The 14,557-nt window shown below is 33.7% G+C and overlaps 1 protein-coding gene across 4 annotated transcripts in view; it reads right to left on the bottom strand.

The window, feature by feature from the left end:
• Window positions 1-14,557, bottom strand: part of LOC125055260 (silk gland factor 3-like) — a 148,628-nt gene that overhangs the window by 702 nt on the left and 133,369 nt on the right. For 3 of the 4 annotated variants that reach the window (XM_047657642.1, XM_047657643.1, XM_047657645.1), the window contains 4 exons: window positions 3,453-3,500; window positions 1,110-1,330; window positions 560-899; window positions 2-384 (listed from right to left, as the gene is read on the bottom strand). In XM_047657642.1, the coding sequence (XP_047513598.1) occupies window positions 2-384; window positions 560-899; window positions 1,110-1,330; window positions 3,453-3,500 (992 nt within the window). Of the gene's footprint in view, window position 1; window positions 385-559; window positions 900-1,109; window positions 1,331-3,452; window positions 3,501-7,532; window positions 7,694-14,557 lie in introns of those variants that run through there. The other variant, XM_047657646.1, reaches the window with a different exon arrangement.

Below are 14,557 nucleotides of genomic sequence, written 5' to 3'. Positions count from 1 at the left end.
CCTTCTGGCGACGATTGCAGAACCAGACACGCACCACCTCCTTCTCCATACAGAGTGAGTCGGCAAGCGCGGCGATTTCCTCGCTGGTAGGCTTGGGGTTGTGCAGGAAAGCCTTCTCGAGGGCGACACGGACCCCCGACTCGATGGAGGTGCGTTTCTTGCGTCGCCGGCCAACGGCTTCTGCCAAACCAGCTCCTAAAGCCGCCCCGCCGCTACCAGGCAACGAGGAGTCGGCATCCTCCAGCCATTTTTGTAGAAGCGGCTTTAGCTTGCACATGTTCTTAAAACTCAGATTGAGAGCTTCGAACCGTGAGATAGTGGTTTGCGAGAAATCGTTGCCGTACAGTTTGCCCATAGCCAATCCGACGTCGCCTTGTGTAAAGCCTGTCACAATCAAATAAAATACATACTCAATACTAGCACTATCTATATCTATCATGTCTAAATAATAATAACAGTGGGATAGAAATGTCTAAAAATCACTTCTTTAATTTGATTCCTTCGCCTCATTTGTAATATATGATAAATAAGGCTTTAATCTAGTAATTTTTTCTCATACCTAGTTTGATGCGACGTTGCTTAAAGGTTTTGGCAAAGTGCTCGAGTTCTTCCAGATCAGCTGTGTCGTCGGCGGGATCTAGAGCGCGAGGCTTGTGCGCATGCGCGTGCAGCGGAGAGTGCGCGTGCGAGAGAGCGTGCGCGTGTGAATGAGAGTGTGAGTGTGGGGAACGCGCGCGTCCCGGGCCTGGAGTGTGTGGCGTAAGGAAGGCTGCGGCTCCAGGTGGAGATCCACGTGATACAGGTGACGGTGAACGCGTCAGTGGAGCGGGAGGTGGGGCAGCGCGTGCCTGCAGCTGTTGCAACTGCTGCGCTGCCGCCTGCGCCACTGCCTGTTGCACCTGAAACACGAAAAAGTTATCGTAAATTATCCGGATCGTAATTTAATTAAAAGCGTGTTTTAACGTAAGTAAGAATACTTATAGAGTAGATTTCACGCACAAAAACGTTTTATTTATACTAACAATAACTTGTGAACTTATTTATGACGACACAGTTATAAAACCCTTCTTTTTCTATCATTGTTCACATATAGTTTGTATATAGCATACCTGTGTGTGTAGCAATAGAGAATGCGCGCCGTGTTGTGTAAGCAATAAATGTTGCAACTGGGCGAGCGCATTGCCTGCACCAGCCACGCTGGCGGCGCTCTGCAGCAGCGCGGCAGCATGGACAGGATGAGGGGGTGCGCGTGGTGGTGCAGTGGGGCGACAGGGAGCTGAGGGGGGTCGCTCGTCGCCACTCTGCTCGCCCTCGCCGCTCGCCGAGCCGTCTGAAGACAGGAACACACACATAAATTATATTTGTTTTCAGTAAACATTTAAATATACTTTAGAACCTACCACGATTTATATATATTTGTATAATTGCCTTACTAGGTACACGTCGTCACTGTAGAACGATAACCTCGTATGTCAAAAAAACATTTATTTTTTCATTTAACTGGTATAATCATGAAGTAAGGACTTTATGTTACCATCTAAAACTGTGGACAAAAACATAATAAAATTTTAACGAATATTGACGAAATGAAACATTATTTTCGTTTTCTGTAATGTTTGGTTCTCTGGTCATACGAGGTTATCATTCTACAGCGACGACATATGTGTACAGTTCCTTGATTTATAATTATGACTTTATTTAAAAACTTTGTTACACATCTCGGTTGCCTTTCAATTAGACGTCGTATCTAGCTAAATATTCCATGATTCGTTCGATATTTAAATAGAGTTCGAACTCTCTATAACGTAAAAATCAGTTAAATTTGTTTGGTACATACATACATACCTTCTTCCCTCCCTATAACGAAACGTTAGAGAGCTAACGTATAAAAATGCTCGATTGAAATTCGGTATATAAAGAGTTTACACTGTATCTCTTTAAAGGTAAAGCGTTATTTTGTATTGAGAATAATTTCTAATAATCCTCTCAACACAAAATCACGCTTTACCTACTGATTATTGCTAGTATATAATGACCTTATTTAAAAGCTACTTGCATGAATAAAATACATAATATCGATATCCAGCAGGCGTACCTAACATTGAATATAATTTCACCCTTTTGATTTGATTTCGAACAATAGACGCGACGCAGCAAAAATCACAATGCACCGGGTGCAGCGGGGTGAATTAATAGTTAATGCGAAACCTTTTTAACTCAAAATGCGCCATCATAACACATTTGCACGGCAAAGTTATAACAATTTTATACGCGCATGCGCTTATATAGAAAAGTTTGCATTTGTATGTAAATTATAGACATTGGATTTTGTTTATTTTAATGAGATTATACATCACGGATAATAAGACCAATTTGGAATGTACGTAATGATTTTTCTATAAAACTGGACTTTTTGTATGTAAAGAAAATTTATTTTCATAATATACAATTTAAAATATATCTGAAGTTAAATGTCAAATATGTTATGAATGAAACTAAAAGCTTTAAATACTTTTTACTAATGATTTAACATCTATTTTGCAATTAACAAACTCTTTCTAAATACATGGACATGTATGAAGTACATATCCATTTAAAAGCTCATAACAATCTAACACATGGGTAGAAAACTTCGATTAATCTTTTGTAATCACAACAAATGCTTTTGATACCATAATTATTGTTTCGTATACGATGTTCTCGCGTGCGACTATTGTGTCTCGTGTCGAGGAAGGGTTGTGCCCTTGCACTTTCTCTAAGAAAAGCCGCGACTTGCGACCCCACACTTTTTATATTGGAGCGTGCCTGCGCGTACGACGTTAATCCTTCCGTCTTTCGCACCTTGTACCCTTTATCATACCTGCTTATACTCTCGATCTCGCGAGCAATTCGTATAAAAAAGTCAAAAATATATTGTTCATATGTATTTTGAGAGGAAAATGGCAGTTAAAACTACACTTAGACTCCATGACGGTGTATGCTAAATCTCGACTTACACATATTGCATTGAGTGTTTTTATTCCGCCTTAAAATATTAGTAAAATAATAATAGGGACTGCTTCAGTTAATTAGCGATTTTGAAATGGTGAAATACCTAAAGCCCGATAAAGGTATAATATATTCTTCAAGCAATCTACAAGATCGAAATAAAAATAAATTTATACGATAATATTTTTAATCACATATTTTTAAAAGCTTGCAAAAAGTTTAAGTAATATTAAAAATATCCCATGCAGTTAATTATCTGTTGTCTATTTTTTAATGAATTATGTACTAACTAGATATTGGGCAAGTATATATCTGTCCCATGCTTAATTTAAGATTCATTTGCCAGGTCCAAACAACCGCCGTATTCTCTAACTCCGTGTACCTTATTTGAATAAAAGGTCCGAGCTACTTCTTGGCAAATTAGCAAATCTAAGTAAATCTTTATAAAATTCAGTGACACTTACCATGGCTGGGAGGCGGGGAGGGCGACTTGATGAGATCGCCGGATTCCTCTGAAACAAAGAGATATTCGTTAAGTGTTTAATCTAATTTGGGGATAAGTACTAAGTGCGTGTTCAGTTGTGTGAGGTCGCGGGCTTCGGCCTAATCTTGGGATTATCTTAGCTTCGGTAGCCATAGACATATAAGATGTTATCGCTTGGACGACCATTTCATTTGAAAAAGTTCAGAAATCTATAAAGTTTAACTGTCTTAAATCGCATTTGTAATAGCATCCAAAAGTAGACATGATGATCGCCAACCTTCAAAAGGAGATGGCACTATAAGAAGTTTTTCTGATCTCTATTTGGATATTTTTTGTTAATTTAGTGAATCTTAAATTATTGCGTGTTGTTTTTACGAGAGTGTAAGTGCGTGCTCCTATTTCACCATGCCTACTGCTGATAGAGGACAAATCTTTGTTTTATATTAGTTAATTACTTAAAGGTGTCATGTGGAACATAGTGTAATGGTTGTAGTTCCTTATAAACATTTAATACAACAAAAAGAGTGGCGGAGAGTTTATTGCCAGTTCTTCTCGTCCGTTCTACGCCCTTGATTTGAGAACTGGACGAAAATTTAAAATTAGAAGCATTTAATTTGTATTTTTTTTATTGACGTTCTTAAATGTACATTGTGTTACGTAAATGAATCAATGATTTTGAATTTTTATTTAAATGACTTGAACGTTGTTAATTACAAATTGTATTTATTTTTATTTATAATTAATTATTAAAGTCATAGTAGAGTAGATGTATGAAATTGTATTATTTCTTCGGGTTCAATCAATTCAAGATCCAAGAGACCAAACTTATTTTTAAACAGTTTTATGATTATTGCGCAGTATTGTAATTCTACCATTAAGTAGAACCTATTCAGTACAAGAGCATTAATTGATCGTAAACGGATATATTGATGTGTACACGTAGGTAGTGCGGGGTAATCCCACGGTGTCAGCTGACCAGATCAGCTAATTAGGGATAACCGCGCCGTCAATTAATCCGATAATCTGAAGCTGTACAACGCACACACCTCATGATTACATTAGAACATCGATTTTTTATTCCTAATTTGAATTAGAAAGAATATTTATTCGGTGATAACACACCAAAGTTTTTTTTTACTTAAATACCTATATGTAATAGTATCAATCGCTTATACTGGGAATAAATAAGGCGCAACTGCGTTTCTATATATTATGTCAAGTGACATAAATTAAACATCGTCGATCAGACGGCAAAGACAACATTACAAAAGAGTTTATATAAAATACAATATAGACAAAAGTTTGTATAGGAAAATATATTATGTTTTCCTTACATATATATAATTATTATTTAATTTCATTGTGTCTGTTATTGTTGGAGACTTAATGACAATGTTTGATTAACATTAATAATAATAATAGCCTTTTACTTCAGATACTTCTATGCACCCTTAAAAACATTTATATTTCTATCTCATTCTTTTTAAGTCTATGTGTCCTTTTTTGGCCTCGTCCAAATCCCGCCATTCCTGTCTGCATTGTGCGTGTCACTATCGGCATTAAAATGTACCAAAAGTGATAATTTCATTTGGACAAAGATATTAAATTATTTTTAAGTAAATAATAGATTAGTATAACACATCCTATTATTGTAATAAATAACCATGATGTTAAAGCGAAAATAAACCTTAATATAAAAACACGGTTACAGAATATTAATAATAACAGACTATAGAAATTTTATAGTAACTCGAAGAATTTAAAAATAAAGAAAGTTTAGTTTAGTTTAATTAAAGATTTAAGTTAGTGCCTGGTAGATAGTACCGGTGAACCTAGAGCTGGTGCTTTCCTCGCTCAACGAATAAGTATCGCAATACAGCGAGAGGAAATGCTTCCAGCCTTAAAGGTACACAGGGACCAAACTTTTTATATTTGTTTTAATTTTCTTTTTATTAATTATGTTTATTATTACTATATATGTTAAGAAAATTGTAAAGACTGTATATTTAAACATTGTAGATAAGAAAAAAGAGCCTAAAGTAATGGCTAAGTATGACCTCCCGATTGTCTAAAATTGTATATGTTTTTACTTATAGGAAAATTATATATTATTTTTACTTTTTATTTCGCGCTAAATCTGGACTCTCAAATTTACTCTTAACTTGAGACTAAGAGCCCGGTATCATTTAAACTAATTATTTTTATTGTGAACTCAAATGTTTGGCTTAAATCGACTAAATAAACACAATACGTTAAAAAGTATTACTAATTGTAGGATTAAAATTCTTCTCCTATCCTTTACATGCGAATAATCCAAAAGTAGCGTGCAGACATTCGTATTCTATACCCTTATAAAAAGATATCACAGTAAGGCAGGTAGATAATCGAAGAGTTGCGTATGCGCGGATGTGTAGGATTAAATAGACTGACAGATCCGCAAAAACTATATTTATGTAAAAAACACGCATTGTACTCTTTTATTGAATCATCATCAGTTTTTTACTGGATCGAATTCGCTACGTAAAGGCTTGCTTTTTGTGATAAATCTAATATTTAAAAAAGATGTTAAAGAAACATTCTTAAATTACAATAGATGCATTTTGTATCGGGATTATACTTTTGCTGTCTTCACATTTTTTAAGTTTATCGATACAATTATTATAAAGGCTTATATTTTATTTATTTTTCTTGATGAAAGCTTGCCAACGGTTACTTTTACCTCTTCCTTAACATGGGAGATATAATATCTCTTAATAAACTATTTATTAAGAAATAATATATATCTCGGCTTATAAGCGAATAGGCTTTTCTATAAAACGTAGTACGGTGCATGTTGAACGTTTTTTTTAATGAAAATAACATTGTTACTTTGTTAATAATCTTTAAAAAGAAACTACTAACTTTAATTCGTTTTATAATTAGGTCTACTAAAATACTCGATTTTCCATATATGTATTCTACATGTGTGCGAGTAAAATTTTAATATGTCAAATATGCAGAATAACTTTTAATTAGGTATATAGAAGGCGTAACAATAGTAATTAAGCATATAATGGTAATTTGTCTAATATTAATTTAAATTGCGTATGATTCATAAGACTTGTGAGGAAAACTAGCTTATAAGTTAAATATTCTTAAACTTTATATTTGAAATTAAATCCAGAAAAGCCTACCTTATAACAGAGTTGAGAATCTTAAATATATTAATTAAGCTAATTATTTGTTATGGAAAAGTACAAGAGCAAAGGCACAATAAAAACATAGTGTCTGATGTTAAGAGTAAAATTGTATATGTTATTAATGAATATTATATTACAGATTTTTTTTATAGGATGTATCTCTCTAATCTCTATATTTCTTTTTAATATATAAACAAATGAATGTTCGAAACGGCTAGTAATATACTTTTGTAATTGGAGCCCGTCATGAAAAACAAAAGAACAATTCATAAGGACAAGATGCATGCGTTAACAATCATCATTTGGATTATTAACTTAAAACAAATACCAGGAACAAGGGTAGAAATAACCTAGTGAATACCGCACCAAAGAACATGCAGTTAGTACATGTAAGGTAAAAAGATTATTCAATTATCAAGTTAAACTAAATGACCAACAAGTATTTGACAAGTGGGCCAGTGCTAAAGGGTTGAATGTAACACATGTAATCCTAATAATTTTCTTATTAATATAGATTAGACGGCTCCTGATAACGCGCTAAGAAAAACTTGTGTAACGTTGTTCTTGTTTGTATGCTAAATGTATAAGCAAATTTATCTTCTGCATATAATTTTTGTTTGTATCTCTTAACTATGTATTATTTTAATGCTAAACTTGCTACATCTAAAGAATTCCAAAAGTTTTCTAAACTAAAATATTATTGTTAAATATCTGAAAGCAGCAAACATAGTTGCTAAACTTTGAAAATAATAAAAATGCTTCAAAGTAGAAAAGCTAAACCCTAAACATCTCAAAGTTGAACATGTATATTATAAAAATTACTTCAATTCAATAAAATGTAATATGTAAAAATTAAAAACAAAATCATATAAGAAACTTACGGTACGCGCAGAATGGCGACGAAGAAGCGCGCACGCAGGCCGTAAGCACCATCGTGCGAGCGTGATAGCACAAGTAGTTTACGGCAAAAGCACAGGGTTGAAAGTCTCTCAGTTAAGAATATGAACGTAGCAGCGCACAAGATCGCGGGTGCGCACTGATCGAAGGTCGGCGTTCGACTGGCGCCGGGGCCGCGATTCCCGCATCACGATTAAAAATTAAAACTTTTTTGTACGAATCCGTTTCTTTTTCCGCCCCTTAGTGAATTTTTTTCGCGCGTCTCGCCATTATTTCGATTACCTGAGATGGATTTTTTTAATGCTTTCGCCCGGCGATGCACGTTTAAAAGCTGTTTAATTTTTTTTATGAAAGGGGAACGACGGGTTCGGCTAACCGACGCGATGCGCGAATTCCGATATCGTGTTCGATTAAAAAAACGTTAAAAATCGGTTAAACTTCAGCTCAGGAACGAGCACAGCAGGCTTTATCGGCTTCGGACTCATTATCTTACAATGAGACGTAATAATTACGCATCAATATTTATCATTTAATTTGGACAGAACATTATTCTCTTGAACATTAGTCTGGAGTTTTTTGTTTCATTTGTATTATGTATTGAGATTATTTTAGTTTTATATGTTTAATTTAACAGAAAAGTCGTGAATTAATGCATTTCTAAAGAGCAACTGCAAGTTTATTTGTTTGTAATTTAAAGAACTTCCAGTAGCAATCATGTGATTACGTTACCAAAGGAATAACGCCTAAATAAATATAGATAGAACAGTATTGCAGTAAAGTGTTAGTATAAGGAACGTTTTGAATTTTAAAATAAGAACATGAAAGTTCGATCGGCGATTCCCGTGAAGTGGGCAATGGGTACTGAAAGTCTAAGTAGCACTTTGTGATGGAGATGTGTCCCGTTTCGAGGCTTTTGAGTTGCAGCCGCGTGTTTGTTTAGGCGCACATATATTGCTACTTTGAATAAGAAATGTGCTCCTTGTGCCCACAATTCTGGGATAAAACATTCAAACTCTTTTGATGTTTCCGGGTTCCCTTTGTTTAACTTGGGTTATTTAAATGATTGTTAGATTGCGGTCAGTGAAGCACATAGCCATCTTAATATTGTTTTAGGCAATTTTTTATTAGATTTCTACAGTTTTATAACTTTTTTCAGGCTAATTCTAAAACACGACTACCAAAAATTTACATTTTTCTATAGTTTGTGTTTTTACTTTAGTATCTCTAAGGTACTTGTGTTACAGAATAAATTTATAAGAACGATAGTTTGAAGACTTATTTCTAGTAAAGGTTATAAATGATTTATATTCATAAACTCATAACATGTTGGTCATAAATCATAGTCAGTTGGTCAGTTGGGCGGGCGGGCTGAGGGGAGAAATGTCTCTCGCGAATTCATGTTTTACGGGAGCAATAAGTGTCGCTAACAAGTGTTTTAACATTCACCCCACTCTCCCCGGAGGGCTATCACCTTGACCCTTGATATACGACTATACTTTACATCTCTAAGGGAAAGGGTTAATGTTATCAACATAACATATTAACACAAATATTATTAGCAAAACATGACTTCTTCTGAGTGTAATTACTTTGTTACACTATTAAGACCACATTATGACAGTCCAAAGGTGTGAAATATGTATATTTATCCTGTTGTTCATATAAAATAAACCAGTCTTATTACACTGTATTAATTAAAGAATGTTACATCTGTTTCTTTCATGATTGGAACAGAATGTTTCGTATCTAAAAATTCTTTAATGAAACAGGATTTGACAGAATAAGCCAAAAAGTACACTTATTTAGATATTATGCCTAATAATTTAATTTCATAAAAAATACTTTGACACGAGTATCATATAATTACGGTGAACATATTAAACAAGTGGTTGCCTGGAAAAGATCGCTCAGTCGCTTGTATTATATTTCTGAGGTCAATGAAGTGTAAATAATAAATAAATAAAAATATTCACAGTTTTTATTTAAAATCCTTTTAGCGCTTCAAAGTCTACTGAAAACATGAAGAGTTTGTCATACAATCAAAATTATCTACTTGGATACATTATAATACTATTCACTCTTTTGTTCTTGAATTTTGATTGCTGCACTCAATGTTAATTTAAAGAAACAGCAAGCAAAAAGCTCCAACGTTAGACCATACAAAAACGGAAATCTTAAGTAATAAATAAATCTATGTGCAAACACTTTCTTGGCAGTAAATAAAGTAAAGTAGATTTAGCTTTGTTCCTAAATCCTAATATACTCTTTATAGAATGAGTATTCGCATTGTGCCCGCCCGCCCTAAGCATATCTTTGCTTGCAATCAGCGTGCGGAGGGCGCCTTATCGAATGCAGTAATGAATTGCGAGTTATCGATTGGTATTCAGATCGGGGGAAATGGCAGCCATACTGGATTAAAGTATTTGCATTTTCAATTGTATCTGAATGAAGGGTTACGCGTGCCACTAATCTCGTTAACTAGTACATGCCCCTCCTTCCCTCGAGCTCCGTGCCCCGTTCAAAATTCACCCCTTAAATCGCTTTAAAGTTCAAGTTTACATTCGGCTATTATTATTACTCTTTTCGCGTCTGTTACAATGTCAATATTATCTTACTCGTATTTCGAAATTCAATGTAGTACATAGTTATGTTTTAAAATAATAAATTGAATATTCACAAGCTTTTTGTTTGTAGGATGTAAAAACTGGGTATGTGATGTCGTATGCATAGAGCCTTGTAACTGTGGAATTGTTAATTAAGAATTAATGGTTACTTAAGTATTACACGATAGATCCAATTGGATGCAATAACAGGTCCAACTGAAAGCAGCTGTTAATTAATCAGGCATTAAACATCATACAAGTGAATAAGATAATAAAAATATATACAATTTAATCGATAATTAGAGATAATGAATAATGATGTACGGTTGTAAATTTATATTGCTATATATTAGCATAGGTATAGCATATAAGGTGTGAACATATAATAACAATTAAACAACGGTCTAACTAGCCATTATACAATTAATTACATATGTTGCACAATTCCAGCTGTCACGGTGCATATTATATTTTAAATGCATATTTACCATATTGTTTGTATATATGTACATATATGAACATATATGTTTTTAGAGCTGCCATAAAAATGCTTCATCACAATGGCATATTAATAATTAAAAAGGTATAAAAAAGGTTTATTTTTATTTTTCTGTTTGATGTAATGTTTTTATTTCGTTTTTTGTATTAATTGTGCATTTTTAACTCTTTAGTTTATAAGGAATTTAAAATTTGTACTATGGTGCAGCCCTTCAGGTAGGTACCTCTAAGTAGTTTTTTTGGTCTGTCGTTTTAGTTTATTAATAATATAATAAGCAATAATAAAAAGAAAATAATTCTGATTCGACTAGAATTTACTTGAATTTACTAGATTTTGGCCCGATTTCAACCCGGGCCCTTTTTTAGTCGAAGATGATCTCGTAATGATGTGGTTGTTAATTTGTTCCTTATTTAAATATATATTTTGATTAAACCCTCGCGGCCCATAAAATACAGCAATAAAACTTCATCCCAATGATTTAAAATTATTAATTATTTCTTTATATATTTCAAAGTCCTAAAGTACACACAAATAACCATCTATTATAGAAAGTCTCATATTGTCTTTTGTATGACCTGTCTGCACCTCATTAGCAGTGGGGGTGTTCAGGGGATACAGGGGGGTAAGGGGTAGACGCGGGTGGAGAGGGGGAGCTAATCAATAGCCGATGCAGCTGCAGCGCTCTCTAATGTGAAATAAACCTTTGTCGCGAAGTTTTATATCTTATAACAGCCTTTAATGTTCCTATTGTGTGATTGCAATTTTTTTAAGTAACATACACGAATAATAATTCAACCAGACCAGATATTACGACTTTATTTACTACATAAAAATAATATTCTGTAAATTACTATTTTTTAGGTTGATGACAACAGTTGCAAGCAAACATTAAAATAGTATTCCTAAGTCAGACAGAAAAACCTATAGGCAATCCGTTACAAAAAACTTATTTGTCTGGCATAAATAAGGATTATGCGTGTGTTATCGGACGCGTTATAGCAATGCGTAGAACCAAACCTGAATGAAATCGTAATAATTTATAATATTTACATACGTTAATAATAGTAATTAGTGTTCTAAAATATGCACAATATATGCGTGACGTTGAAATCTAAAACACTAATACGTAGCCGCGTAGCTCAATTCGTAGCCCGTAGCACATATGTAAATGAACCCTAATCTATTTAAAACTCACCCTTCAGGTAAGCTATGTAAATTTATGTAAATAACGAGGGTCGCGATTGGTCCGTTAGTAAAGGGTTAGTGATTTATTGTTCGCGATATTTGTTGCATCACGCGTGACGATTTTAATTTAAGCGATGATGAACGATCCCGAGTTGCCCGCACGTGGCGTCGAGATACTCTTTCACTGTTAATATTACTCGCACCTAAATTATCATTAAATGACCCGTATTTTGAAAGTTATACTGATTTATCGTATAGCGGCTATAAAGTTAATCAGTTCACAGATAGGGTTAGAAATGAATTAACTTTATCATGTATTAGGATATTTGATACATATAACATTACATATTTCATGAATGTTCTATGTAAATACAATTTTAATTCAATTGTAGGGTAAATTTACATGTATTTTCAGTTCCTCATTTTCTCTTGTTCTATTTAATTTAAGTTTTTATACGCATAGTATAATTAAAGTATAGTATGATAATGTTTATTAAAACATAACACAACGTGGGGTCTTTAAATAAATAAACTAAACTGAAGGAAGTTTCTGGCTGTTGCAAAATCATATCTCTTAATTCAACTTGCCAATTATTCTATAATGATTGTCATAATGAATTTTAAATATTCTACATATAAATATAAACTATATACCTACTTATTTTAAATTTTAATGTAAATTAGAAAATGCACTCTTTACTTCTTTCTTTTAAAATTCACTCGCGTAGATACAAATAGATTATCTTTCTACAGTAACCATTTCAAATAGTTCTGTACCAATCTCAGACATTTCACCAGACAAGGGTAACTCTCATTATGAATGTGGTGTGTCAACAACTTCGCGAACTGCTCCAACATCAGAGGCGCCCCGGGCACAACGGCCCACTGTTTACTCGCCCTCCGTCCTCCTCTAATCAAATTCTTGTAAACCCACTCAACTTGAGTGGCATTTTAAGCCGGAAGTGCCTCACGTATTGGACGTTTTGATTTTCCAGCTGAACGGATTCAATAAGAAAGGTTTGCGCGGTGTCCACTCAAAGGGGCATCTTTGATCGTATGGAACTGACACACATTCCCTAATGTTCTTGGCGCTTTTGTAAAGAAATATGTATCGGCGGTAGTTACATATACGACATCTATATAAAGAACCTTGCTTGTACGGTGATGGCATATATCGTGAAGAAATAGTTAAGTTTTAAAACGCGCCATATTTGGGAATGGACTGAATTTATTAATAAATAATATAAAAAAAAAACAAATGACGACCTCTGAGGTCAAGACGATAAAAGAGTTTGTAGCTCTAAATAAATTTTTGTAAATAAAACTATAAAACCAACCATAGATTAGTACTTATTTACTATTTTTATCACGAAATTGATATAATGAAGTGTGTGCTTGGTTCAATCACACCATAGCGGTAGTTTTTGTCACATTCAATGTGTGTGTTGTGATGAGTAAATTTTGCGTATTTTGGATCAAATCAAATTTTCATATCAAAATCATTCCATTGCCTATATGCCTTTAAAATCTGAAACTCAGTAGAATACAAATAAAGACAATTCACGTTTAATTCTCCTCACTTCCCGTAAGATTTATCATGTATTAATCCAATATTAAAATCCACAATCTCCGTTATTCTAAGCACGCAATCGGTACCTGAATAATGATTCATATGTCAAAAAAAATGTCTAAAGTTAAATTAAAGTATTCTACATTAGATGAAAAAATTGCACGTTTCCAAACTATGTATAATGTATATGTTAACGTAAAATTGTAAACACCGTTAGATTGTAATCTATCTCGCGAGATTATAAACTGTCGAAAGATTGTGAACCTCAGCATACTGCTTACAATTTAACGTATTATTATTCGGTAGATTGTACTACACTATCTTAGTTATCATTCAAACTTCTTTGGTCAATTACAGATTAACTTTACTTCCCAACAATTTCATATAACTACCGAATAATAATACGTTAATTTGTAAGCAGTTCGTTGAGGTTCACAATCTTTCGACAGTTTACAATCTCGCGAGATAGATTACAATCTAACGGTTTTTACAATTTTACGGTGACATCTAATTATAATTTTTTTTTAAAGTATGAAATGGAATGGTATGAAAATCGAATTTACTTATTATACATATATATATTATACTATACAGTGTTCCTAAATGAAGGTGATGCAGTAACCAGATAATAACAGACCATCGAAAGTGCGTACAACCCTTTGATCGTTGAGTGAGAGTGACGCACGAGTTGGTGAAATGGAATTTGCGGGTGTGGGGGGAGGGGGCGACAGGTGCTCGGCACGCGCGGGCGCAACCCGACAGCCGTAACCCGCACAGCTTGCGAATTAACGACAGATTTATAAGCACCTTCAATTCTTAGATTACTCTATATTACCAGTATCCTTATTCGTGGAAACTGCGAGGAAAACTGTATTTTATTAGTACTTTAGTATTACTTAATTGTTTTTACTCTTGAATCTTTCCGATAAACTGTATTTACGCTATGAAGAACAGGACAAAACAGTGCTGTTGTTAAAACTGTGTGAATGTACTGATTTATTTATGAAGTAAGAGTATACAAATGGGAAGGTAATATAGGTGCCACGTGAGCAAACATACTTCATAAATTTTCCATATGTAAATACAATGCAATGAATAAACGATGACCCTATATTTTAATCAGTGATAAAATCAGAAAAGATCTTACCTTTG

Source organism: Pieris napi, chromosome 13 (genome assembly GCF_905475465.1).
Source record: "Pieris napi chromosome 13, ilPieNapi1.2, whole genome shotgun sequence".
In the NCBI taxonomy this organism is placed as follows: domain Eukaryota; kingdom Metazoa; phylum Arthropoda; class Insecta; order Lepidoptera; family Pieridae; genus Pieris; species Pieris napi.
The sequence above is the reverse complement of the archived record's forward strand: the minus strand, read 5'-3'. Positions and strand labels throughout refer to the sequence as shown.